This window comes from Lemur catta, chromosome 15, assembly GCF_020740605.2.
Source record: "Lemur catta isolate mLemCat1 chromosome 15, mLemCat1.pri, whole genome shotgun sequence".
Classification (NCBI taxonomy): domain Eukaryota; kingdom Metazoa; phylum Chordata; class Mammalia; order Primates; family Lemuridae; genus Lemur; species Lemur catta.
The window spans coordinates 21143833-21168520 of record NC_059142.1 but is presented as its reverse complement, the minus strand read 5'-3'; the positions used below and the strand labels follow the sequence as shown (position 1 = coordinate 21168520).

At 42.2% G+C, this 24688-nt stretch overlaps 1 protein-coding gene and 1 long non-coding RNA gene across 3 annotated transcripts in view; one reads left to right on the top strand and one right to left on the bottom strand.

Annotated features, from left to right (window-relative positions):
• The window catches only part of LOC123620317, a 34923-nt gene that overhangs the window by 5203 nt on the left and 5032 nt on the right, over nt 1-24688 (top strand). The window lies entirely within an intron of this gene.
• RNF135 (ring finger protein 135) lies at nt 5265-17681 on the bottom strand. 2 transcript variants are annotated; one of them, XM_045525450.1, is made up of 5 exons: nt 17327-17681; nt 11412-11555; nt 7702-7864; nt 6801-6890; nt 5265-5811 (listed from the first exon to the last, which is right to left on the bottom strand). In XM_045525450.1, exons 1-5 carry the CDS (start codon nt 17669-17671, stop codon nt 5282-5284), a joined length of 1272 nt encoding a protein of 423 aa, XP_045381406.1. In that variant the 5' UTR covers nt 17672-17681; the 3' UTR covers nt 5265-5281. The 2 variants fall into 2 exon arrangements, with proteins under 2 accessions (XP_045381406.1, XP_045381408.1); XM_045525452.1 differs by lacking the exon at nt 7702-7864 and having other exon boundaries at nt 5646-5811.

Below are 24688 nucleotides of genomic sequence, written 5' to 3'. Positions count from 1 at the left end.
TTTATAAATTTTCAAAGTTCATTTAATAATTATATCCCTTAAACACAATAAATAGAAACATTTAGAATGTTAGCAATGCTTTAAGTGAGATGTTAATGTAGGACATCATGTTTATTAAGTCATTCAACAAATATTTACCAAGTTCTATCATGTGCAAGGCGCTGTGCTAGATTCTAGGAACATAGTAATGAACAACACAGATTTATTAAGAGAAGCAAGTTGTGAACAAGAAAGTTCATCTTTAAGCATCCATCTTTCTTCTCATCAGAATCCTCCAAATGATTCCCTATCTACCCAAACTGCCCCTTTCAAAAACCATTTATATGAGGTGTATCTCCTAAGCTACATCTCTACCTTCTCGGCCCTCACCCCATCTATAGCCCAAACCTCCCTGGCCCATGGACTGTGTTCCATTCCTTCTAGCAATCTGCTCCCCCTGCTTGGCTGTGTTACTAGATGAGCTCCCAGGCAACACAATGCTTTAACCCCGCAAAAATGCAAATATTGCCAGAAATGTCCTAGGAAAGTGAGCAGCCTTCTTGTCCCTGCTTCTACTCTTATGGGTCAGCTTTGATCTGATCTAAACTTGCTGTGCGCACATTCCCATGTTAGAGTGTCAGTGAAAGATGCCAGTCCCCGTAGAAACCAGTTCTGTATATACACTCTGGGGAAATATAGTTTTCAACTGTGACTTCTTTCTGGACAAGGGGAGGACAGTATAGGCAAAACAAACTGGAGATGCAAAAGTACATGGTGTGCCAGGTGCGGTGGCTCACACTTGTAATCCAGCTACTCAGGAGGCTGAGGTGGGAAAATCGCTTGAGCCCAGGAGATTGAGGCTGCAATGAGCTGTGATTGTGCTACTGCACTCTAGCCTGGGCAATAAAGCAAGACCTCATCTCTTCAAAAAAATTTTTTTTGAAGTATGCAGTGTGAGCCAAAGCAAGGTAGCTAAGATCAAGGGTATAGGTGGGAGAATGACAGGAAATGAGGACTCGGGGCAGAAAGAGTAGAGAAGTAGGGAAGCTGAACGTGAAAACTGGTGGTGAGTCTTAACCAGACAAGTAACATAATCTGATTTGTGCTTTGGAAAGTTCATATTAGCAGTATTAGGAGAATAGACAGGGAAGGGGTTCTAACTAGAGCTAGAGGGGCTCTGTGATATTGTAAAATATATACAAGGGAACTTCAAAAAGTTCATGGAAAATGCATATTATGAAAAAAACATGCACAGATTTCAAAAAATGTTTGCACCAAAATAACTCATGTTAACTTGTTATAACATGTCTGAACAGGTTCTAGTTTGAGGCACTAAGAAGGATAAGACATCAGTTTGAAAAGATCCCCCATTAGAGCAACATGAATTCTGCAAAAATTGAAGAACAAACATAAATTTATGGTGAAGCTTGGGTGGAAGAACAGTGAAATCATTGATGCTTTACAAAAAGTTTATAGGGACAATGCTCCAAAGAAACCAGCAGTTTACAAATGAATAACTCATTTTAAGAAGGGACAAGACAAGACAATGTTTTTGTTTGTTTGTTTTGAGACAGGATCTTGCTCTGTCACCCAGGCTAGAGTGCAGTGGCATTATCACAGCTCCCTACAAACTCCTGGGCTCAAGGGATCTTCCCACCTCAGCCTCCTGAGTAGCTGGGTCTATAGGCACCTGCCCCCATGCCCGGCTAAGATGATGTTAAAGATGAAGCCTGCAGTGGCAAACCACTCAAGTCAATTTGCAAGGAAAAAATACATCTTGTTCATGCCCTAATTGAAGAGGACCAATGATTGACAGCAGAAACAATAGCCAACACCACAGACATCTCAATTGGCTCAGGTTACACAATTCTGATTAAGAAATTAAAGCTGAGCCAACTTTCCAAAAGCAGAGCCAAAAGTGATAACCACCTTCCCTGCTTTCAGGACTCCCATGCTTTGGCTCCAGTGTGGGGAAATCATGTGGCCAGCAGATAACCCCCCACACTCCTGGGGGCCCCATTATTCAAACTGAGAGACAATATTTAACCAAAGAACCTAAAGAGGCTAAGACCCTGGACTCCAAATTCTGATTCTTGGCACAAAAGGCAAACATCAAGGTAACTCTGGGTGAGAAGATAAAAGCTCCATAATGCCGAAAAGTGAGGGCAGAGAGCCTCTTACTGGTCACCTGGCACAAAGAGAGAAGCCCTGTCTCTGCTTAGACAACCCAAGGCCACAGTACTAACTTGGGATGACTACCAACAATCAGATAAAAAGAGTACCTCATGACTTCAGGGCTAGCTGTGTCCCATCGAAGCAGAAGGCCAGGTCCTGGTCTCAGCGTGGGACCTTATCAGAGGGTAATAAGAAGGTTAGAGACTTGATAGCAGGAAAACTGATCTGGTCCCAGCTCTGCCATGACCAGCTGGTTGGCCCTGGACAAACCACCAAACCTGTCCCGGCCTCTGCTTCCTTGATGATAATGCCCATCCTGCAGCATGGTCTTGAGGCCCAGAGAGCAGATCAGTAGATCATGTGGTAGAATTCTTCTTGCCCCTGTTTTGAAGGCTATGTATAGCAATTAGGTGTGACTCTCGAGATGTTAGAGGTATTAAAATGTAGTTTTCATCGCTGCTGTGGTTATAATCACCCTTGCATTCTTCAGATGTCCTTACCTACTTTATTTAATTCTTTCAGCAACCCTGTAAGGAAGGTTAGGAAGGGCAAAGAATAATTATCTCCATTTTATGTGGGAAAGAGAGGCAAAGAGAGGTTAGATGTACTGTTAAAAGTTGCCTGGCTGGTTTGTGTGACAGGGCTTTCTGCTCAATCCAGTCCTACAGAACTGAATTTCTGCATCTCCAAAACAGGTGCTGATCCAGACTGGGGTCCTTCTACAGATGAATTGTAAGTGGAAAAAAAGGGAGACATGTGTAGATTAGGAGACGTAAGGGACGTGTCAATTGATAATGGTTATGAGGGTTCTTTCTGGGGCGATGAAAATATCCTAGATTAGGGTGATGGTTTCACAACTCTGTAAATATACTAAAAAACATATATTTGTACACTTTTTAAATAAGTGAATTTCATAGTATATAAATTATATCTCAATAAATGTTTAAAAAAGGGCATGTCAATTTTTTAAAAAATGGGCAAGACTAATCTATTACGGCTATGGATGCATATTTGGGTGAATAAAACTCTAAAGAAATGCAAGGCAGTGATTAGTTTGGAAGTCAGGATTCCTGTCAGGTGGAGGGAGGGTTCCTTGATTGCAATGGGACACAGGAAGGAGCTTCTGGAGTGGGGAGCAGGTTTTATTTCTTGACCTGAATGGTAGTTACAAGGGCGTTTGCCTTATGATAACTCAGTAAGCTCTACATGTGTCTTGTATAGTTTTCTGTAGCTGCTTTGTTATATGATAAAATGGTTTTAAAAAATAGAGGAAGCCAAGTATACGTAACACCCTGTGCCAGACATACTCTAAGGTGGCCCCCAGGAACCCCACCTGCTGGCACTCATGCCCTTGTGTAATCCCCTCCCCTTGAGTGTGGGTGGGACCCATGACTTGCTTCTAACCAACAGAATGAGGCAAAGGCCATGGGATGTAAGCAATTCCATGTTTATGTGATTATGTTATATAAGATTTTGTGTCCATCGTGCTAGAAGATGCCCTCTCCCTTGTTGGTTTTGGAGAAGCACACTGCTGTGTGCCCATGGGGTAAGGAACTGAGGGTGGTCTCCAGCTGACAGCCAGCAAGATTCTGAGGCCCTCATTCCAACAACTTGCAAAGAACTGAATGCTACCAACAACCACGTGAGTTTGGAAGCAGATCCTTCCCCAGTTGAGCCTCCGATGACACTGAGGGCCCCAGCTGAAATGTTGGTTGCAGCTTGTGAAACTCTAAAGCAGAAGCCTTAGCTAAGCTTTGCCCTGATGTCTGACCCAAAGAAACTGTGAGATAATAAATGGGTTTTTTTTTTTTTGAAGATAGAATCTCACTCTGTCGCCAGGGCTAGAGTGCAGTAGCATCATCACAGCTCATTGCAACCTGGGCTCAAGCAATCCTCCTGCCCCAGCCTCCCGAGTAGCTGGGACTACAGGTGCACACCACCACCCCTGGCTAATTTTTCTAGTTTTTATAAATATGGGGTCTCGCTCTTGCTCAGGCTGGTCTCAAATTCCTGACCTCAAGTGATCTTCCCACCTTGGCCTCCCAAAGTGCTAGGTTTACAGGCATGAGCCACTACAGCCGGACATAAATGTGTAGTTTTTCAAACCACTACATTTGTGGTGGTAATATTACACAGCAATTGATAAGTACCACATGACCCTTATGTTTAGGGGTCCCTAAGACCACCCTCAGGTTCAGTGACTCACTAGAAGGACTCAGAGAACTCAGCAAAACTGTTATACTCACAGTTACAATTTATTATAGTAAAAAGCTACAGATTAAAATCAGCAATGGAAAAAGGCACACAGGGCAGGGTCTAGGAGAAATTCCAATTATCCTCTCCCAGTGCAGTCATGAGGACGATGCTTAATTCTCCCAGCAATGACATGTGGCAATATGCATGGACTATCACCAACCAGGAAAGCTCAGCCAGGCCTTGGTGTCCAGGGCTTTTATTGGAGTCAGTCATGTAGGCACAGCTCACTGCCCACATGGCTGGCTTAGTCTCCAGCCCCTGCTGAAGACAAGTTAATACTGCATGGCCCAAGGACCCCAGGTAAACAAGGACACTCTAATCAGCCAGAATATTCCAAGTGCTTAAAGATTATCTCCCAGGAGCCAGTCCTTTCTTTGGAATGTGCAGGGTTCAAACACCCTAAGTGTAACTGCTGAGTTAATCCTGTACTGCACAAAAGAATTAACTTCTTCTTCTTCTTCTTTTTTTTTTTTTTTTTTTTTTTTTGAGACAAGGTCTTGCTTTGTTGCCCAGGCTGAAGTATAGTGGCATAATCACAGCTCACAGCAGCCTCAAACTCTTGGGCTCAAGCGATCCTTCTGTCTCAGTCTCCCCAGTAGCTAGGACTACAGGCACATACCACCACACTGTGCTAGTTTTTTAAATTTTTTTGTAGAGACAGCATCTCACTATGTTGCCCAGGCTGTTCTCAAACTCCTGGCCTCTAGCAATCCTCCTGCTTTGGCCTCTCAAAGTACTGGGATTACATGAGCCACTGCGCCTGGCCAAGAGGATTAACTTCAGAAGTGGTTTTCTTAAGCCAAGTTACCACTCTGCTTGAAGGCAAGGAAAGAGACCAGGAAGTCACTGTGATTTAACCCCTGAGGAACCCTTACTCCCTTACTTGCTTTAGGATCAGGGAATTTCCAGGATGTAAGCCGTACAGCCAGAAGGCAGGGTGCAGAGGAGCGGAGGCAGAGACCGGGCACTCATACAGAAGTTTCTCCTGATTGGCTACTGAATAGAAGGCAAGCTTCCCCTCCTCAAGGTCCAGCCAGATGCCCACCACCCCAGGTCTGTCTGAGCCAAGGACAGTTTCCTTGACCATGTGCCATGCAGAGAGCTGGTTAGTCCCCTTCCACTCTACACAGCAAGAGTCTATAGTCCTTCCCAGGATCCGGTCACGGCTCATCCCCCAGGAAGCCACTCCAACGGCCCAGTGGCTGCAATGCCTGGTGTCCACTTCCCAGTACTGCTGCCCAGAAGAGAAGGCCTGGGAACATAAGACCTGGCTGGTTGAAAACCTTTCACAGCTCCGGGGATAGGATTGTGGGTGGTGAGACACAGTCACTATCTGGCAATCCTTGGACACCTCCAGGCTACAGGAGAGGGTCTGCAGGTCAAAGGTTGGATTGATGGCCCCTGGGTGGGGGGGGAAACAAGAACATAGCCCATCAGCTTTTGATTGTCCATGCTAAGAGGTCCTCAAACAGCAAAATGCACCTTTGCTTTTGGCGTGATAATATTTTACTCATATTGGCATTAAATCGATACACCAACTTGCAATTTTCTGTATGTATCCCTGAGGTTGTTATATCAACAAAATCCCTTTCCCACCTTAATTTTTACCTACCCATTAGCCATCTTTCAGGAAGCCCCCTCTAAATCTCACCAAGGAAAAGTCATCTCTTGCTTTTCTCAATTCTAGGGATTTATGTGTTCTCTCAAGATACTTACCATCTTCTACCTATAGCATGGTGATTTATGACCATTTATCTCTCCAGTTAAACTGAAGCTTCCTGATAAAGGACCGTATCTTTTTCTTTTTGTATATTTCATACTGTTTCCTATAGAGTGAATAAATAATTGCTAACACTTATACGGCATAACTATGCCAGGTGCTTTATACACATTCACTCATTTAACCCTCATGGCAATCCCACAAAAAAAGTACTATTATCTCCATTGTACTGATGAGGGAACTGAGGCTTTAGGGGGTTAAGTGGCTTGTCCAAGATCACACACCCAGTGAGCAGAGCTGCTGGGAGTCAAACCCAAGCAGTCTAGCTCCGAGATCCATGCCCTTAAGGACTGCCCTAGACTGGGAACAGGCAGTTGGGGAACAGGCAGTTGGCTGTAATTAATTGTTGGCCCCAGCACAGACACCCAAAGGTTGCCTGGGCTCTGAGTGCTCGTGGATCTGGCTGAGCCTGGAATTTGGGAGTCTCAGCCTGTTTTGCCTTTGTAATCAGCTCCCCCCTGTGGAGGAACCTGGTCTGGGGAAGAAATTCAGGGACAGCAAGGCAAGGAGAGGCCCTAGCAGCAGGAGGATGGACACAGCCTGTTCTCGGCAGCTCCTCTCTGCAGCAAGCCAAACCCAACTCGTAAGTGGATCACATATTACTACTTACATGGAGCAAACCGAGAGGCTCTCTTGGGTGCAGGGAGGCTCTGGTTAGGCAGTGGGCATGAGGAGGAAGACGGAGCTTCTGGGAGTTCCACTAAGGCATCAGAGAAATTGGAAGGAGAAAGTCCCATCAGAAAAAGGCAAACTGAAGGTATCCAAACGTCATGCCCAAGGCACATGGCTTGTCTTCCTCATTATTGGCACATTTTTGAGCATCAGGCCTTGATCGGGCAGTACATGCAGCCCAGGAACATCCAGCCCCGTGTTCTCACTGTGGACTTTTTTAGGCCAGGCGCGGTGGCTCACACCTGTAATCCTAGCACTCTGGGAGGCCGAGGCGGGTAGATCGTTTGAGCTCAGGAGTTCGAGACCAGCCTGAGCAAGAGCAAGACCCCCGTCTCAAATATATATAGAAAAAATTAGCTGGGCGTGGTGGGGCATGCCTGTAGTCCCAGCTACTCGGGAGGCTGAGGCAGGAGGACTGCTTGAACCCAGGAGTTTGGGGTTGCTGTGAGCTAGGCTGACACCACAGCACTCTAGCCCGGAGAACGGAGTGAGACTCTGTCTCAAAAAAAAAAAAAAAAAAGACATTTGCTAGTTAAAAATGAAAAAGCAGCCTCCAGGAAGATAACACAGATGATCTATAAGGTTCTAGGTTTATGAGTCTTAGAAAATGAGTTTCTATTTATTAAGGGCCTGTGATACATCACACCTCCAGTCATTTCCAAAAACATATCTAGCCACAAAAACACCTTAGCCCACTCCTACTTGGTTTACAAACACCACAAATGATAATGCAACTGAGCTCTGGGATCCTGTCCCTAAAGAACAAAACCATGGAGCACTTTACCATTTCCCCCCGGCTTCTCTATTTAATCCTCCTCCATTAAATAAAATCAACTCACCCTGTATTTGTTCTTCAGAAGCCTCTTTCCACGTGAGGTTTTCTCGTAATTTTTCCTGAATTTCTTCTAGATCATGGAGAACATCTCTCATTTTTCCCTCAGATGTGTTGGAAGTCACTAGCCTTGGAGAAGCCAAGGAGAGGTTCACCCCAGAAGAAAAAGTCTATTGAAAAATCATTAAAAAAAATAAATCAATGCAAGTTCCCTATGAAACCTATAAATATATTCAAGTCCTGTCATCCATCTTTAATTTTCCATCTAACTCCTAGCAAGTTTTAAAAACAAAATTAGGCCCTTCAAGTTGTGCCTTGGAAACAATCTGGAATAACACATAGTTCCACAAAAATATCAGAGTGGTTATTTCTGGGTGATGGGCTTATGGAGGATCTTAATTTGTTTTCTCTAAACTGCTATATATTTTCTAATATTTTGTACAACAGACATGGATCTCTAAGGTAATACCAAAAACAGTTTGACATTTGTAGGCCCATCTTGTAGGGGTTTACAAAATAAATAATACAGATGGTCACTGAGATAAGCCACAGAGGTGAGAATAATGTCACTTCTCAAGAGCCACCTCTCAAGTTGCCTGCATCCAGCCCTGCTTTCTGGGGACTCCAACACATGCTCCCTGATTTTCTTTAGCCCCAAGTCCTGTTATTCCTCAATACAGCCCTGCATTTGCTCCCCAATTTCAACCCTTGACTTTCCCTCCCAGGTTTACATGATCCATTCCCCATTCTTTTCACCAATCATAATACAGTAGTAGTAGGCACTACACTTACTGTTTTCCACATGCTAGGTATCCCCCACCTAGCAATGCCTATATGTAATTTGCACAATAGCCTCACAAAGTAGGTTAAAAAACACCTATTAAAAAATCCTCACATTACAGGCCAGGTGTGGTGGTGTGCACCTGTAGTCCCAGCTATTCAGGAGGCTGAGGCAGGAGGATCACTTGAGCCCACAAGTTTGAGGTTACAGTGAGCTATGATGATGCCACTGCACTCTAGCTTGGGTGACAGTCTCTGTCTCAAAAAAAAAAAAAAAATCTCCTCACATTATAAAAAAAGTTGATTTGCATGGAGGTTAACAAGTAATTGCCATCATTAATTATATCATTCTACATTTTCACCTTGCCCAAGCACTTTCTTATGCAAGACCTCCTTTAATCCTCACAGCAAACCAATGAGGTGGCAATAATGTCATTATTCCTATGTTATAGATTGGAACCTGAGACTCAGAAAGATGAAATGACTCGCCCAAGGTCCTAATACTAGTGAGTGGCAATGTCAGGTCTGAAAGTCAGTCTCCCACGCTTTCTATCCCAACATGCTGCATCCCTGAAGACGCATTTGTCACTCATTCAGTGGGTATTTATTGAGCACTTACTGCATGTGCCAACTACTATGCTAAGGCCTGGGAATGCAATGGTGAACAAAAGAACAAAAGCATCAGAGTCCCTATCCTCATGAAGCTGAGTCCAGTGTGGCGGGAAAGGAGGAGATAGCTGTTAATAAAGTATGGCACAAATCATCACAGAGTTGCAAATGTGGTAACTACTACAATGGAAAGGTACATGGAATTCCAAGAACCTCTGGTAGGGGGTTTTGATGTGTTCAGGGAAATCAGTTGAGGTTTCTCTTCAAGGAAGTGATGATCTGGCAAGGATCAGCAAGCATTACCTAGGTGATGGGTGAAGCAAGAGCATCCCATGAAGGGTGCCCTGCAGTGGGAAGAAACAAGCCACACTGGAGGGACTGAGGTGGCTGGAGCTCACAAAGCCAGGGGGAGGAGGGGAGAGATGAGATGGGAGAGGCAGAAAGGGATGGGATCCCACAGGGCCTGGTTGGTCCTGTGAGGATTTGGGTCTTAATCCTAAGCAAACTGACGTCACTGGAGTGTTTTAAGCAGATAAGTTCCATAATCAGATTTGTGTTGGAGAAGGTTGCTCTGATGACCATGGGGAGAACAGAATAGAGGGGGTAGAGTGGAGCATTTAGAAGGCAATTATGGCAATCCAGACAAGAAATTATCAGAGGCTTGGATTAGAGAAATCTTAAGGGAGCTCAAGAGTAGTGCTGTCCGAAAGACCACCAGGATGGCCAACTGGTAGAAAGGAGAGTTGTACTGGTGGTATCATTTTGCAAACCAGGAAGAGACAGTCTCCAGCATGTATCAAAGGTGCTCTCTCTTCGAAGAAGGAAAGGGCAGGTTGGTTTGTATGCCTCACAAGATTTATATTATACAATAGAGTTATAGATATTCAGCAGGTTTGGGGGGGAAACTATACATATTTATGAGGGGAGTTGAGCACATGCGCAATGGGTAGACCATACATAACATACATCCCATGTTCACTTTAGGACAGGATTTTACCATTAAAATGAGGTGGAATTTGGCTGTCAAAAGGTGAACTATAGGACACAAAGACAGTTCGTGTAGTTTCTTTTCCTTTTCCTTTTTTTTTTTTTAAGAGAGAGAATCTCACTCTGTTGTCTGTTGCCTGGGCATGAGGGCAGTGGTGTCATCATAGCTCACTGCAACCTCTAACTCCTGGGCTCAAGCAATCCTCCTGCCTCAGCCTCCGCAGTAGCTGGGACTACAGGAGCTGCACTGCCAGGCCAGGCCTTGAGTGCAGTTCCTATAAGGTGACTGAAACTGGCCTGAGGTCTGCAGTTGCTTATCAGGAAAGAATGTTTGTAAGGCTGGTCCTCTGTCTAATCAGAGTTGTAGTGGCCCTGGTTGTCAATCTGCCTGATAGTTCCTATTGTTAGGGAGTTTAGCAAGCATGTCTTTTTTCTTGTAGGAAGTTGCCATGCCAGTTGCGTCCTAAACTCCTGACCCGTAGGTAACATTTATTTCCTTAGCCTTAGAGTCCATCTTAGTTGATAAAGAGACATCTATTTTGGTCTCTCAGATCACATTAGTGAATAGATTTGAGACATATTCAGGCAGGTCTTGGAACTACAATATACTGCACATTAGGGTGAGGGAGAAGAAGGTGACATCACCCCTAGGTCTCAGGCAGTGTACTTGGAAGGGTAATGGGGCCATTATTGAGATGGAAAATCCCAGAGGAGGAGCAGTTTGGGACTTGTTAAGTGTGATCTGCCTTCGAGACATCCAAGAGGAAAAGTTGAGAAGGAACATACCAGCTTAGTGCTCAGAGAAGGTTCCAGTCTGGAGCTGTATTTGTACCCAGAGGTGGTAATTAAAGGTACTGGTGTGAGGAAGACAACGCAGAGGGGAAGACGAAGGGATCTACAACTCAGCCTTGAGGATTCCAGCACTTAATTGCTGAGCAGAGGAGAGTGAGCTTGCAAACAGACTGAGAAGGATCAGTCAGGAAATCCAGAAGACTTGTGTTCCAAAAGCTAAGGCAAGAGGAAACTTCTAGAATGAAGATGTGGTCAACTGTGTCAAAGGCTGCTGAAAGGGCAGTGTAGAGAAGGTCTGAAATGTCTATAGGATTTATACAGAGGAGAGAGATCTGGTTAGGTAGAGTGATCCTAGCCCACTTGAAGCTTCCAGACCCTATCTCAAGCATTCCGAACTTTGAATCATCCATGTTTTATAGTAAAGAGAATGGTAAAAGATTGTGACTTTTATTGCATCTTTCGACTTCAAACATATTCATGTTGCTCCACTTGAAAGCTGTCCCTAGCCCCATCCCCTCCCACATCCTTTCCTCTCCCAGCTGAGTTTACCGTGCCCAGGATGCCTAGTTCGTTGTCTGGTCCAGATTCTGTGTAGCGTCTCTGATTCTGAAGGCTCCTGACAATGTCTACGAGCTGTTCCACCAGCTCTGTCAGCTTCTGACCAACTTCTGGGATGCTCTTCTGTACTGCCGCCTTTAAAAGAGCAAAATTTGGTTCCTGGGGTCCATAAAACTGGACAGAGGGAGCCATAAACACTCTGGTACTGGCATGAAGATAGACATATAGACTGACGGAATAGAACAGACAGCCCAGAAATAAACTCTCACCTTTATGTTCAAATGATTTTTGACAACGGTGCCAAAACCATTCAATGGAGAAAGGACACTCTTTTCAGCAAAAGGTACTAGGAAAACTGGATATCTACATGCCAAAGAATAAATTGAACCCTTACCTAAGACCATATACAAAAATTAACTCAAAATGGATCAAAGGGCGGGGTGTAGTGGCTCGTGCCTATAATCCCAGCACTTTGGGAAGTCAAGGCAGGAGAACGCCTTGAGGCAGCCTGGAGTTCAAGACTAGCCTGGGCAACATAGTGAGACCCCGTCTTCTCCAGGTGTGGTGGTGGTGTGTGCCTGCAGCCCTAGCTACTTCGGAGGCTGAGGTGGGAAGATTGCTTGAGCCCAGGAGTTCAAGGTTATAGTGAGCTATGATCGAGCCATTGCACCTTGGGACACAGAGCAAGACCACCCTGATCCTAAAAAAAAAAACAAAGAATGGGAGAAAATATTTGCAAATCATACATCTGATAGGGGGTTAATATTAATATCCAAAGTATTATATATAGAGAATTCCTAAAACTCAACAACAAACGGCAAAAACAATTTAAAAATGGGCAAAGGAGGCTGGACACAGTGGCTCACGCCTGTAATCCTAGCACTTTGGGAGGTCAAGGCAGGAGGATGGCTTGAGGCCAGGAGTTCAAGACCAGCCTGAGCAAGAGCAAGACCCTATCTCTACAAAAAATACAAAAATTAACTGGGTGTGGTGGTGTGTGCCTGTAGTCCCAGGTACTTGGGAGGCTGAGGCAAGAAGTTTGCTTGAGCCTAGGAGTTTGAGGTTGCAGTGAGCTATGATGGTTCCACTGTACTCTAGCCTGGGCGACAGAGCAAGACCCTGTCTCAAAAAAAAAAAAAAAAATGGGCAAAGGACTTGAACAGACATTTCTCCAAAGAAGATATACAAATAGCCATGAAAAGTACGTGAAAAGATGGTCAAGATCACTAATCACTAGGGAAATACAAATCAAAACTACAATGAGACACCACCTCACACCAATTAGGATGGCTACTATAAAAAAAGTAGAAAATAACAAGTGTTGGTAAGGATGTGGGAAGACTGGAAACCTTGCACACTGTTGGTGGGGATGTTATACACTACGGCCACTGTGGAAAACACAATGGTGGTTGCTCAAAATATTAAAAATAGAATTACCATACGATCTAGCAATTCTACTTCTGGGTATATACACAAAAGGATTGAAAACAAGATCTCAGAAAGATATCTGTAAACTCATGTTCATAGCAATGCCAAGTGTCCACACCCAGATGAATGGATAAGCAAATATGGCATATACACACAATTCAATATTATTCAGCCTTAAAAAGGAAGGAAATTCTGACATATGCTACAACATGTATAAACCTTGAAGACATTATGCCAAGTGAAATAAGACAGTCACAAAAAGACAAATACCGTATAATTCCACTTATATAAGGTATTTAGACTAGCCAAAATCAGAGACAGAAAATACAATGGTGGTTGCCATTGTAGACCTAACAGACATACACAGAATATTCCACCTAACAACAGCAGAATACATATCCTTATCAACTATACATGGGCTGGTCCGAGTGCAGTGGTGTTTACAACTAATTGATCACAAATAATTACAGGTTCCTTTGTTCCTTCTCCACTCTCACTGCTTCACTTTACTAATTTTAAAAAATTTAAAAAGTTTAAAAAGTTTTAAAAATTTAAAAAGAAAAAAAACCTATACATAGAACATTCTCCAGGATAGACCATCTGGCCACAAAACAAGCCTCAATAAATTTAAAAATCATAGAGTTATACAAAGTATCTTTTCCAATCATAATGGAATGAGGCTGGAAATCAATAACAGAAAAAATAAAAACTTCAAACTCATGTAGTTAGAAAACAACACACTATTTTTTTTTCTTAAAGAGATGGAGCCTTACTCTGTCACCCAGGTAGGAGTGCAGTGCCATGATCACAGCTCGCTGCAGCCTTGAACTTCTGGCCTTAAGAGATCCTCAGCCTCTGGAGTAGCTGGGACCACAGGTGCGCACCACCACACCTGACTTAAACAATACATTTTCCAGTAACAAGTGGATCAAAGAAGAAATCATAAAAGAACTTAGAAAATACTCAGAGATGAATGAAAATAAAAACATAACATACCAAAACTTATGGGATACAGTTAAGGCAGTCCTCAGAGGGAAATTAATAACTATCAAAGCCTATATTACTTATTTTGAAGAAAAAAATCTCAAATTAATAACCTAAATTTATACCTTGAGAAACTAGAAAAAGAAGAGCAAAACTAAACCCTAACTAGCAGAAAGAAGGAAATAATAAAGATTAGAACATTTTATTGCCCTTACTTTCTGTTTGATAGTTTATTTTCCTCTGTTAGATAGGTTATTAGTAAGGCCACCTTTCGTGGGTGCAGTGGCTCACACTTGTAATCTTAGAACTTTGGGAGGCTGAGCAGGAGGATTGCTTGGGGTGAGGAGTTCAAGACCAGCCAGAACAACATAGCTAGACCCTATCTCTACAAAATAAAATAGAAAAATTAGCTGGGTGTTGTGGCATGCACCTGTAGTCCCAGCTACTCAGAAGGCTGAGGATGAGGCAGAAGGATCTTTAAACTAAATTTATTGTAATATTGTCTTTTGACATAACAATTATAAATATTTATGTACCAAACCAGAGTCCTTAAATATATGAAGCCTCTGGACTCTAGCCTGGACAACAGATAAAGACTCTGTTTCAATAAAATAAAATAAAATGAAATACTATGCTCCTATTTTTTAAAAAAAAAGACATCACAAGAAAACTACAGACCAATATCCCTTATAAATAGTGATGCAAAAATCCTCAAGAACATACTAGCAAACCATATCCACCAGCATATTAACAGGATGATACACCATGACCAAGTGGGATTTATCCCAGGGATGTAAAGGGGAGTCAACCTAAGAAAACCAATGTAATATATCACATTAACAGAATGAAGGGAAAAAAACACATGATCATCCCAAGTGATGCAGAAGGCATTTGACAAAATCCAACATCCTTTCAAGATAAAAAAAAAAAAAACCACTGGGAATAGAAGGGTATTTCCTCAATGTGATAAAAGAAACTTATGAAAAACCCACAGGTGATATCATACTTAATGGTGAAAGACTGAAATCTTTCCCCCTAAGATTGAAAACAAGACAAAGTTGCCTGCGTTTGCCACTATTATGCAACATTGCACTAGAAATTTTAGTCAGAGCAATTAGACAAGAAAAAGAAATAAAGGCATCCAAATTAGAAAGGAAGAAGTAAAATTATCTCTATTTGGCATGTGACAAACTCATAAGGAGAAAATCCCAAAGAATCCACAAGAAAGCTAATAGAACTAATAAATGAATTGGGCATAGTTGCAGGGCACAAGATAAATACACAAAAGTAGTTGTGTTTTTATATACCTGCAATGAATAATCTGAGAAGGAAATTAAGAAAGCAATTCCATTTATAATAGCATCTAAAAGAATGAAAGACCTAGGGATAAAGAGGACCAAAGAGGTTAAAGACTTATACCTTGAAAATTATAAAACATCACCAAAAGAAATTAAAGATCCAAATAAATGGAAAGACATTCTGTTTTAGGGAAAGACAACTTAATATTGTCAAGACAACTTAATATTGTCAAGACATCAGTACTACCCAAAGTGATCTACGGATTCAACACAATCCTTATCAAAATTCCAATAGCTTTTTTTGTAGAAATGGAAAAGCCAATTCTCAAATTCGTGTGGAATTGTAAGGGACCTTGAATAGCCAAAACAATCTTGAAAAAGAAGAACAAGTCAAAGGACTCATACTTCCCAATTTTAAAATTTACTACAAAGCAATAGTAATCAAAATAGTGAGATATTGGCATATGGACAGACATATAAACCAATGGAATAAAATTGAGAGTCCAGAAATAAACCCATACCTCTATGGCCAGTTGATTTTTGACAAGGATGCCCAGTCCACTCAATGGGGAAGAACAGTCTCTTTATCAAATGGTGCTGGGACAACCAGATTTTCAGATACAAAAGAATGAAGTTGGACCCCTACCTTACACCATAAAAAAAAATTAACTCAAAATGGACCAATGACCTGAATATGAGTTAAAAACCATAAAACTCTTAGGAGAAAAGAAAGGGGTAAATCTTCATGAATTGGGATTTGACCATGGATTTGTAAATATAACAGCAGAAGCACAAGCAACAAAAGAAAGAATTGGACATCATGAAAAATTAGATTTAAAACTTTTATACATCAAAGGACACTATCAAGAAAGTGACAAAGCGACAAGACAACTTCTAGAATGGGAGAATATAAGTAAGTCATATATTTGATAGTATACCTGTAAGTCTGATTTAATATCCAAAATATATAAAGTAAAATATATAAAAAGTAAATATTTATAAAAAGTAAATATATAAAATAAAATGAAATACTATGCTCCTATTTTTTAAAAAAAAAGACATCACAAGAAAACTACAGACCAATATCCCTTATAAAGAATCTCTAAAAGTCAACAACAAAAAGACAACCCAATTTTAAAAATGGTCAAAGGACTTCAATAGACATTTCTCCAGTGAAGATATACAAATGACCAATAAGTACATGAAAACATTGTTAGTCTTTAGTCACTGGGAAAATACAAATCAAACCACAATGAGATACCACTTCACACCTATACTAAGGTATGAAGGCTGTACTAAAAAAACAAAAACAAAAACACCCAGAAAATAACAAGTGCTCACAGAACGTGGAAAAATTGGAACCCTCGTACGCCACTGGTGGGAATATAAAAAGGTGCAGCCACTGTGGAAAATAGTTGGGCCATTCTTCAGTAAGTTAAACATAAAATTACCATACAGTGTAGCAATTCTACTCCTACATACATACCAAAAGAATTGAAATATGGACTCCCGATACTTGCACAATTTCCCCTACAGCATTATTCACAATAACCAAAAGGTGGAAACAATCCAAATGTCCATGACAGATGAATGGATTTCTTTAATGTGGTATATCCATATAATGGAATATCATTCAACCATAAAAAGCAATAAAGTTCTGATACATGCTACAACTTGACCCTTGAAAACATTATGCTAAGTGAAAAAAGCTAGACACAAGGGGACAAATACTGAATGATTCCACTTACATGAAATATCTAGAATAGAAAAACTCAGATACATAAAGTAGATTAGATGTTACCAGGGCTTGGAGGGAGGGGCAATGAGGAGTTTCTGTTTGTGTTGATGAAAAGGTTTTGGAAACAGTGGTGATAGTTGCATGGCATTGGAAATGTAACCAATGTCACTGAATTGTACACTGAAAAATGGTTAAAATGGCAAACTTTATGTTATATATATATTTTATAACAATAAAAAACTTTTCAAAACAGAGAGACTGCAGAAAGAGTGGGAAGAAGTGGAAATATGCCAAGGTGTGCAGCAGCTAGGCTTTCCGGAGATTTGGAATTTTATTTTTTCTGTTTCTTCATACTTTTCTGAACTTGATTCTCCCAAGAGCAGGAGTCGACTTTTGGACGGAGAAGTGTAATGTACACGTAGAACGGGTGGGAAAGGGGGGGACGGGAGCCTCCCTACCTGCCGCCGTGCTGGGTGGGGCGGGGGCCTGGGGCCCGGGGCGGGGGCCCGGGAGGGGCCCGGGGCGGGGTCCTCCCCCAGCTCGCGCGCCGCCCGGCGGTACTTGTCCGCCAGCTCCTGCAGCAGCGTGTTCTTCCGCAGCTGCGGCTGCTGCCCCGCGCCCTCGCGGCAGGTGGGGCAGGCCCAGGGGCGCCTGGCGCCCCGCGCGCCCCACAGGTCCTTGAGGCAGTCGCGGCAGAAGGTGTGGCCGCAGGGCAGCGTGGCGGGCCAGTCCAGCAGCCCTTGGCAGATGATGCAGCCCAGGTCGTCCTCGGCCAGCCACACGGGGACCGCCAGGCCCGCCATGGTGACCAGGCCGCCGGGGCACCGGGGCGCGGAAGTCGGGGCCGAGGCTGGGCCCGCCCTCGGCCAAGTCTCCTCCCTCGCTCTTCCTCTCCCCTCCTCTTCCTCTCCGCTGTCCCGTCCCCTCCTCGCTTCGGTTCACCCTTTTTTCTCTTCTCCGGTCCCGCTGGAAGCTGACTCACAGCCCACAGCGTCCTGGGCAGAGCTGACCTTCAGTAACGGCCTCTTGCCCTGGGAAATTGGCTCGTCCCAAGCCACTAGGAACCCGCTGATGTCCCCAAGATTCCCTTTGGCTTGATGTCACCCCATTAGGATGCAACCCTGACAACTCCTGGGAAGAGAAAGAGGATTCGATTCAGGAACTCACGTATGAGAGTGTGCCCACTAGGTGTCATCCGCTCCTCTAACAAGCAGAAGGGATTGACGAGCGCCTGGCGCGCACCACCTGGAACGCTCCTTTAAAGTACTGATATTCGGGCCCCACTCCCAGAGAGTCTGATTTTATCGTCTGGGGTTCAGCCCCGGCACGAGTATTTTATAAGACCTCCCCCGAAGTGATGCTAAAGCGCAGTCAAGTTAACTGACTCCTCGTCGTTTAAAATCGCTATTATAATGCAGAATCGTGCCGCGCTCTCCTTACTGCCCTCTGCGGGCTGAAAGCACGTTGCCCAACAGGCACCCGGACAAATACACGAGAAAGTGTTTTCCTGAGATGGCAGGCCTAGCTCTTGGGCTTGCCTTCTCCCCACTCGCCTCTTATTCCAGTCCTCAGCGCACAGCCAGAAAATGTTAGAGCTGGAGAGCACTGAGTCCTCCCCAAAGAGGTAAAGGAACTTCCAGGCTCAGGCTCACATAGCAATAGCGAACCACAATTCTCTAATCTGTTGAAATGAACTGACAATGGCTTTTGCTTTACCCCATCTTGCCTGGGCTCAAAGTAGGTACCAGATAATACAAGTCTGTGGCTATTTCCCTTATGGGATATGACATGGAGTAGTCATTAGCGCTGCTCAGCAGTTTCCAGAAGTTTCCTTTTCTAGGCACTTGGTAGGATTGGCGCTCCTCTGACCCATTTAAAACAGCAGAGGTAATACATGTCACTTCCCTATCTACTTTAAAAGGTAGTGGACGAGTCGTTGTATCCCTTTCTGCCAGCTGCCCCAGCTATGGGCATGAAACCATATTCTGGTGATCTGGGTCATTGAGTGACCAAAATGAGCAGACTCCTTGCCAACCCACCCTAGGACATGTAAGGGAGAGAAATAAACTTATGATATGTTAAGCTTATTGAGATATAGTGAGTGCTTGTTACTACAGCATAACCTGGCCTATCCTGACTGATACAACTACCTGAATCTTGTTCCAGGGTGTCCATGTTGTAATAAACTCATAGCTTCTCTGTGCCTCTCTTTCTTTTCTGTAAAATAGGCATGGTATTAAACATTTTATTTTTTTTTTTTGAGACAGAGTCTCACTCAGTTGCCCAGGCTAGAGTGTTGTGACTGATGCCTCAGCCTCCCGAGTAGCTGGGACTACAGGCATGTGCCACCATGCCCAACTAATATTTTCTATATATTGTTAGTTGTCCAGCTAACTTCTTTCTATTTTTAGTAGAGACGGGGTCTCGCTCTTGCTCAGGCTGGTCTCGAATTCCTGAGCTCAAACCATCCACCCGCCTCGGCCTCCCAGAGTGCTAGGATTACAGTCGTGAGCCATCGCGCCCGGCCTTAACTATATTTTTGTACCCATTAACCATCGCCACTTTATGCCCCCTTCACTGACACCTTTTCCAGCCTCTGGTAGCTGTCATACTACTCTCTGTCTCCAGGAGATCAATTGTTTTTAATATTTAGCTCCCACATATGAGTGAGAACATGTGAGATTTGTCTTTCTGTGCTTGGCTTATTTCAGTTAACATAATGGTCTCCAGTTCCATCCATGCTGTTGCAAATAGCAGGATTTAATTCTTTTTGTGGCTATATAATATTCCAGAGTGTATATGTACCACAGTTTCCTTATCCATTCATCTGTTGATGGGCACTTAAGTTGATTGCATATCTTGGCTATTGTGACTAGTGCTTCGATAAACACGGGAGTGCAGATATCTTTTCCATATACTGAATTCCCATCCTTTGGATGTATACCCAGCAGTGGGATTGCTGGGTCATATGGTAGTTCTGTTCTTAGTTTTTTGAGGAACCTCCATACTGTTTTCCGTAGTGGTTGCACTAATTTACATTCCTACCAACAGTGTACGAGGATTCCCCTTTCTCCACATCCTCGACAGCATTTGTTATTGCCTGTCTTTTTGATAAAAGCCATTTTAACTGGGGTGAGATGATATCTCACTGTAGTTTTGATTTGCATTTCTCTGATGACTAATGATCTTGAGCATTATTTCATATACCTGTTGGCCATTTGTATGTCTTCTTCTTTTTTCCTTTTTTTTTTGAGACAGAGTCTTGCTCTGTTGCCTGAGCTAGAGTGCTGTGGCGTTAGCCTAGCTCACAGCAACCTCAAACTCCTGGGCTTAAGTGATTCTCCTGCCTCAGCCTCCCGAGTAGCTGGGACTACAGGCGTGACACCACCACACCCAGCTAATGTGTATGTCTTCTTTTGAGAAATGTCTCATCAGATCCTTTGCCCATTTTGTAATTGGATTATTAGATATTTTTCTTACTGAGTTGTTGGAGCTCCTTATATATTCTGGTTATTAATCCCTTGTCAGATGGATAGTTTGCAAATATTTACTTCCATTCTGTAGGTTGTCTCTTCATTTTGTTGATTGTTTCCTTTACTGTGCATAGTATTTCAAATTGTTTCTTTATTTGACATCCCAAAGATTTTTATGCCCTGGAGCAATGTACTCTATTAAGTTTTGTGGTGCGTGAGAAGTATACCTGTCTTTTCTAAATAGGAGCAGAATAATGTGTAGGAAAGAAGTGGGACAGGAGAGCTGGTATGATGCCTCAGACACAGGCCCACAATTACAAATTACTGTTGTGTCCATGATTTACTGTAATGGCCTTTTAATCGGTATGTCTCCTACCTACGCTCTAGATTGCTGCTTTCTTTTATTAAAACTCAAATCTGATTATGTCCCTCCCATGCTTAATGCCTTCAGTGCTGGAAGTCTAAATGCCTTAAAATGGTTTATAGAGCCCTGCCTGATCTGCTGCCAGCCTCTTCTGTCTCATCTGTAATTCTGCGCTACCCCACACCATCCCATCTCATCTTTTGTTTTTTATCAGTCTAGCCAAGGGTTTCTCATTTTTATTGATCTTTAAACATACTCTCTCTCTCTCTTTCTCTCTGCCTTTGCTCATTTCCTCCTTTATTTGTCTGTTTTCTATTTCATTGATTCTGCTTTATCATTTCTTTTTTTCTACATACATTGGGTTTACTTTACTCTTCTTTTTCTAGCTTATCAATGCAGAGCCTAAGTCAATGCTGTCCTATAGAAATATTATGTGGTACCACGTTTGTGATTTTAAATTCTCAGTACTCATATTTAAAAAACTAGGCCGGGCGCGGTGGCTCACACCTGTCATCCTAGCAGTCTGGGAGGCCAATGTGGGCGGATCGTTTGAGCTCAGGAGTTGGAGACCAGCCTGAGCAAGAGTGAGACCCCGTCTCTACTAAAAATAGAAAGAAATTATCTGGCCAACTAAAAATATATATAGAAAAAATTAGCTGGGCATGGTGGCGCATGCCTGTAGTCCCAGCTACTCCAGAGGCTGAGGCAGGATGATCGCTTGAGCCCAGGAGTTTGAGGTTGCTGTGAGCTAGGCTGATGCCACGGCACTCTAGCCCGGGCAACAGAGTGAGACTCTGTCTCAAAAAAAAAAAAAAAACAAAACTAAAAAGACACAGATAAAATTAATTTTAATAACATATTTTACTTAACCAATATATCTAAATATTATCATTTCAACATGTAATCAATATAAAACATTTTAATGAGATGTTTACATTCATATTTTTGTACCAAGTCTGAAATCCAGTGTATATTTTCTACTAAATTTTCACTGGAAATACTTGATTTGTATTTAGATTTTATGAAATTTAGAGTTGAAAAAGTAGGTTCACATATCCAGTTGTTCCAAATATGCTTAGAAGTATTCCAGTAACTGAATCGACTATCAAAACATCATCTTCCTTTAATATTCACATTTGTGTTGACAAAACTATTTTATCTTTTTGGGTAGAATTGATTTGACTTTGAAACAAAAGCGTATCAGTTTCAAAATTATGCCTACCCCAAGTTGAATAAATTCACTAAATCCACTGTGATCTCAGTATTATTAACATTAAGTTCAAAAGGATAGTGCATAAATTTAAAAGCAACTTTTTTGTTATTGTTGTTCTTTTTTGTGTGTATGAAGATACCTGAAGGTGGATAAAAGCAACTTTAGTATCTATAAAATGTTCTTCAATATTTCTTATAGTGTTCATGGCCAATTTACATAACATTATTGATTATAATTAAAATCTTCTGAATGTTGATTCATGTTAGAAAAATATGTAAAATTATTATTGATTTATATTACTAAATATTTTGCTTTCAACATAAATTCTTATAACTGTCTAGTTAGGCTACAAATTAGCTTTTCCTTTCTTTTCTTTTTTTTTTGAGACAGAGTCTCACTTTTGCCCTGGCTAGAGTGCCTTGGCGTCAGCCTAGCTCACAGCAACCTCAAACTCCTGGGCTCCAGTGATCCTCCTGCCTCAGCCTCCTGAGTAGGTGGGACTAAAGGCATGTACCACCATACCCAGCTAGTTTTTTCTATATATTTTTAGTTGTCCAGCTAATTTCTATTTTTTTAGTAGAGATGGGGTCTCACTCTTGCTCAGGCTGGTCTCAAACTCCTGAGCTCAAACAATCTGCCTGCCTTGGCATCCCAGAGTGCTAGGATTACAGACGTGAGCCACCTCACCCGGACAGCTTTTCCTTTCTTTGGAGCTTCAAAATTAGCTCATTTATAAGTGGTGTGGTATCAGTGAGAAAATATTATCTCACTGCTTTATACCTTTGGTTTCAAGAAAATCTTGAATTGGAATTAATGGTACATTAAGTCATTATAAAACTCATCCAAAATTCAACCAAAAGCATTGGCAAATAAGATCACTAAATTACCTTCCATTTCTTTCAACAGTTTCATAGTATTGGCTTGTATACGCTGAATAACAACTGTATCCATGACAATTTATTTCATAGAATCTGCTTCAGAAAATTGAGCACAAATATTTTCACTATGTATCATACAATAGCACAACCCCATAAGGGAATCTTTAGTCTCTTGTTTTAAAATTTCAACATATTTTGATTTTCTTAACCTAAAATAGCTTAAAGAACCATCTTTCACAATAGCAATTAAGTTTTCTATATCTACCTGAAATTCTTCCTTCTGTCTCTACCAAAAAGAAAAAAGAAAAAAAAAAGTAGAGTTTCTGTCTGGTTTCATTTCCCTTCATACCAAAGAACTTCCTTTATCATGTCTTATATTGCAGGTCTCCTGGAAACAAGTTATTATTTTTGTCTGGAAATATTTATTTTGCCTTTTAATAAAATCTCTCTCTTTACTTTTTTTTTTTTTTTGAGACAGAGTCTCACTCTGTTGCCCGGGCTAGAGTGCCGGGGCATCAGCCTAGCTCACAGCAACCTCAAACTCCTGGGCTCTAGCGATTCTCCTGCCTCAGCCTCCCAAGTAGCTGGGACTACAGGCATGCGCCACCAAGCCCGGCTAATTTTTCTATTTTTATTAGAGACAGGGGTCTTATTCTTGCTCAGGCTAGTCTTGAACTCCTGAGCTCAAGGTATCCTCTTGCCTTGGCCTCCCAGAGTGCTAGGATTACAGGCGTGAGCCACCTCACTTGCCCTAGATTGGTAAGTTTTCATTGATCCATCTTCAAATTCACAGACTCTTCTGTCATCTCCAATTTACTGTTAAGCTGAATGATTTCTTCACATTGTATTTTTCAGTTTTAGAATTCCCATTTGGTTCCTTTTTAGAGTTTTGATTTCTCTGCTGAAGTTGCATATCTGTTCATTCAAAGGGATCATATTTTCCTTTACATAGTGAGCATAGTTATAATAGCTGCTTTAAAATTCTTGCCAGCTATTTTAACATCTGAGACATCTTGGACGTCAGTCTCCATCGATTAACTTTTCTCTTGAGTATTGTGACGGTCAATTTTTGTGTGAACTTGACTGGGCTGTGATGCCCATGTAGCTGCCAAAACATTATTTCTGGGTGTGTCAGAGAGGTGTTTCTGGAAGAGATTATCATTTGAATTGGTAGAGTGAGTAAAGATTGCCCTCATCAGTGTGGGTGGGCATCATCCACTCCACTGAAGGCCTGAATAAATAATAAAGGGAAGGGCAGGGCCAATCCACTCTCTCTGCTTGGGCTATGACATCCATCTAGCCTTTAGACATGGGCACTCCTGGTTCAGGCTTGAACTGGAATAGCACCACTGGATTTCTTGGGCTTTCAGCTTGTAGATGGCAGATTGAGGGACTTCTCAGCTCCATAATCACCTGGGCCAATCACTCATAATAAATTTCTTTGTGTATATCTATATATGTCCTATTGGTTCTATTTCTCTGGAGGATCCCAATACAAGCATGATTCATTTTTCTTGTTTCTTCATATGTCAAGAAATTTAGGGTTATATCCTGATATTGTGAAAGATACATCATAGACATTCTGGATTCTATTGTTACTTGAGCAATTAGGCAGTTCATATACAGAATTTAGGGCTCCCCTTCTGTGGCCCTCTCCTCCCAAACTTTCCCCTTTAATTTTCCCTTAACCTCTATCCTCTGTAAAAGAAAATAAAAATCTCAGGACCAGCCTCCCTCCCGCCAACTCCTTATGCAGAAGAGAAGGTAAAGTCCTCAGGTACCTGCGAAGGACTGGCCCCACAGATCATCCATTAAGGAAATTGCTTGCTGGACTCCCATAAGCAAGGACATGCAAATTGTCACTTTAGCTCTGCAGGCTACCTCTAGCTCCT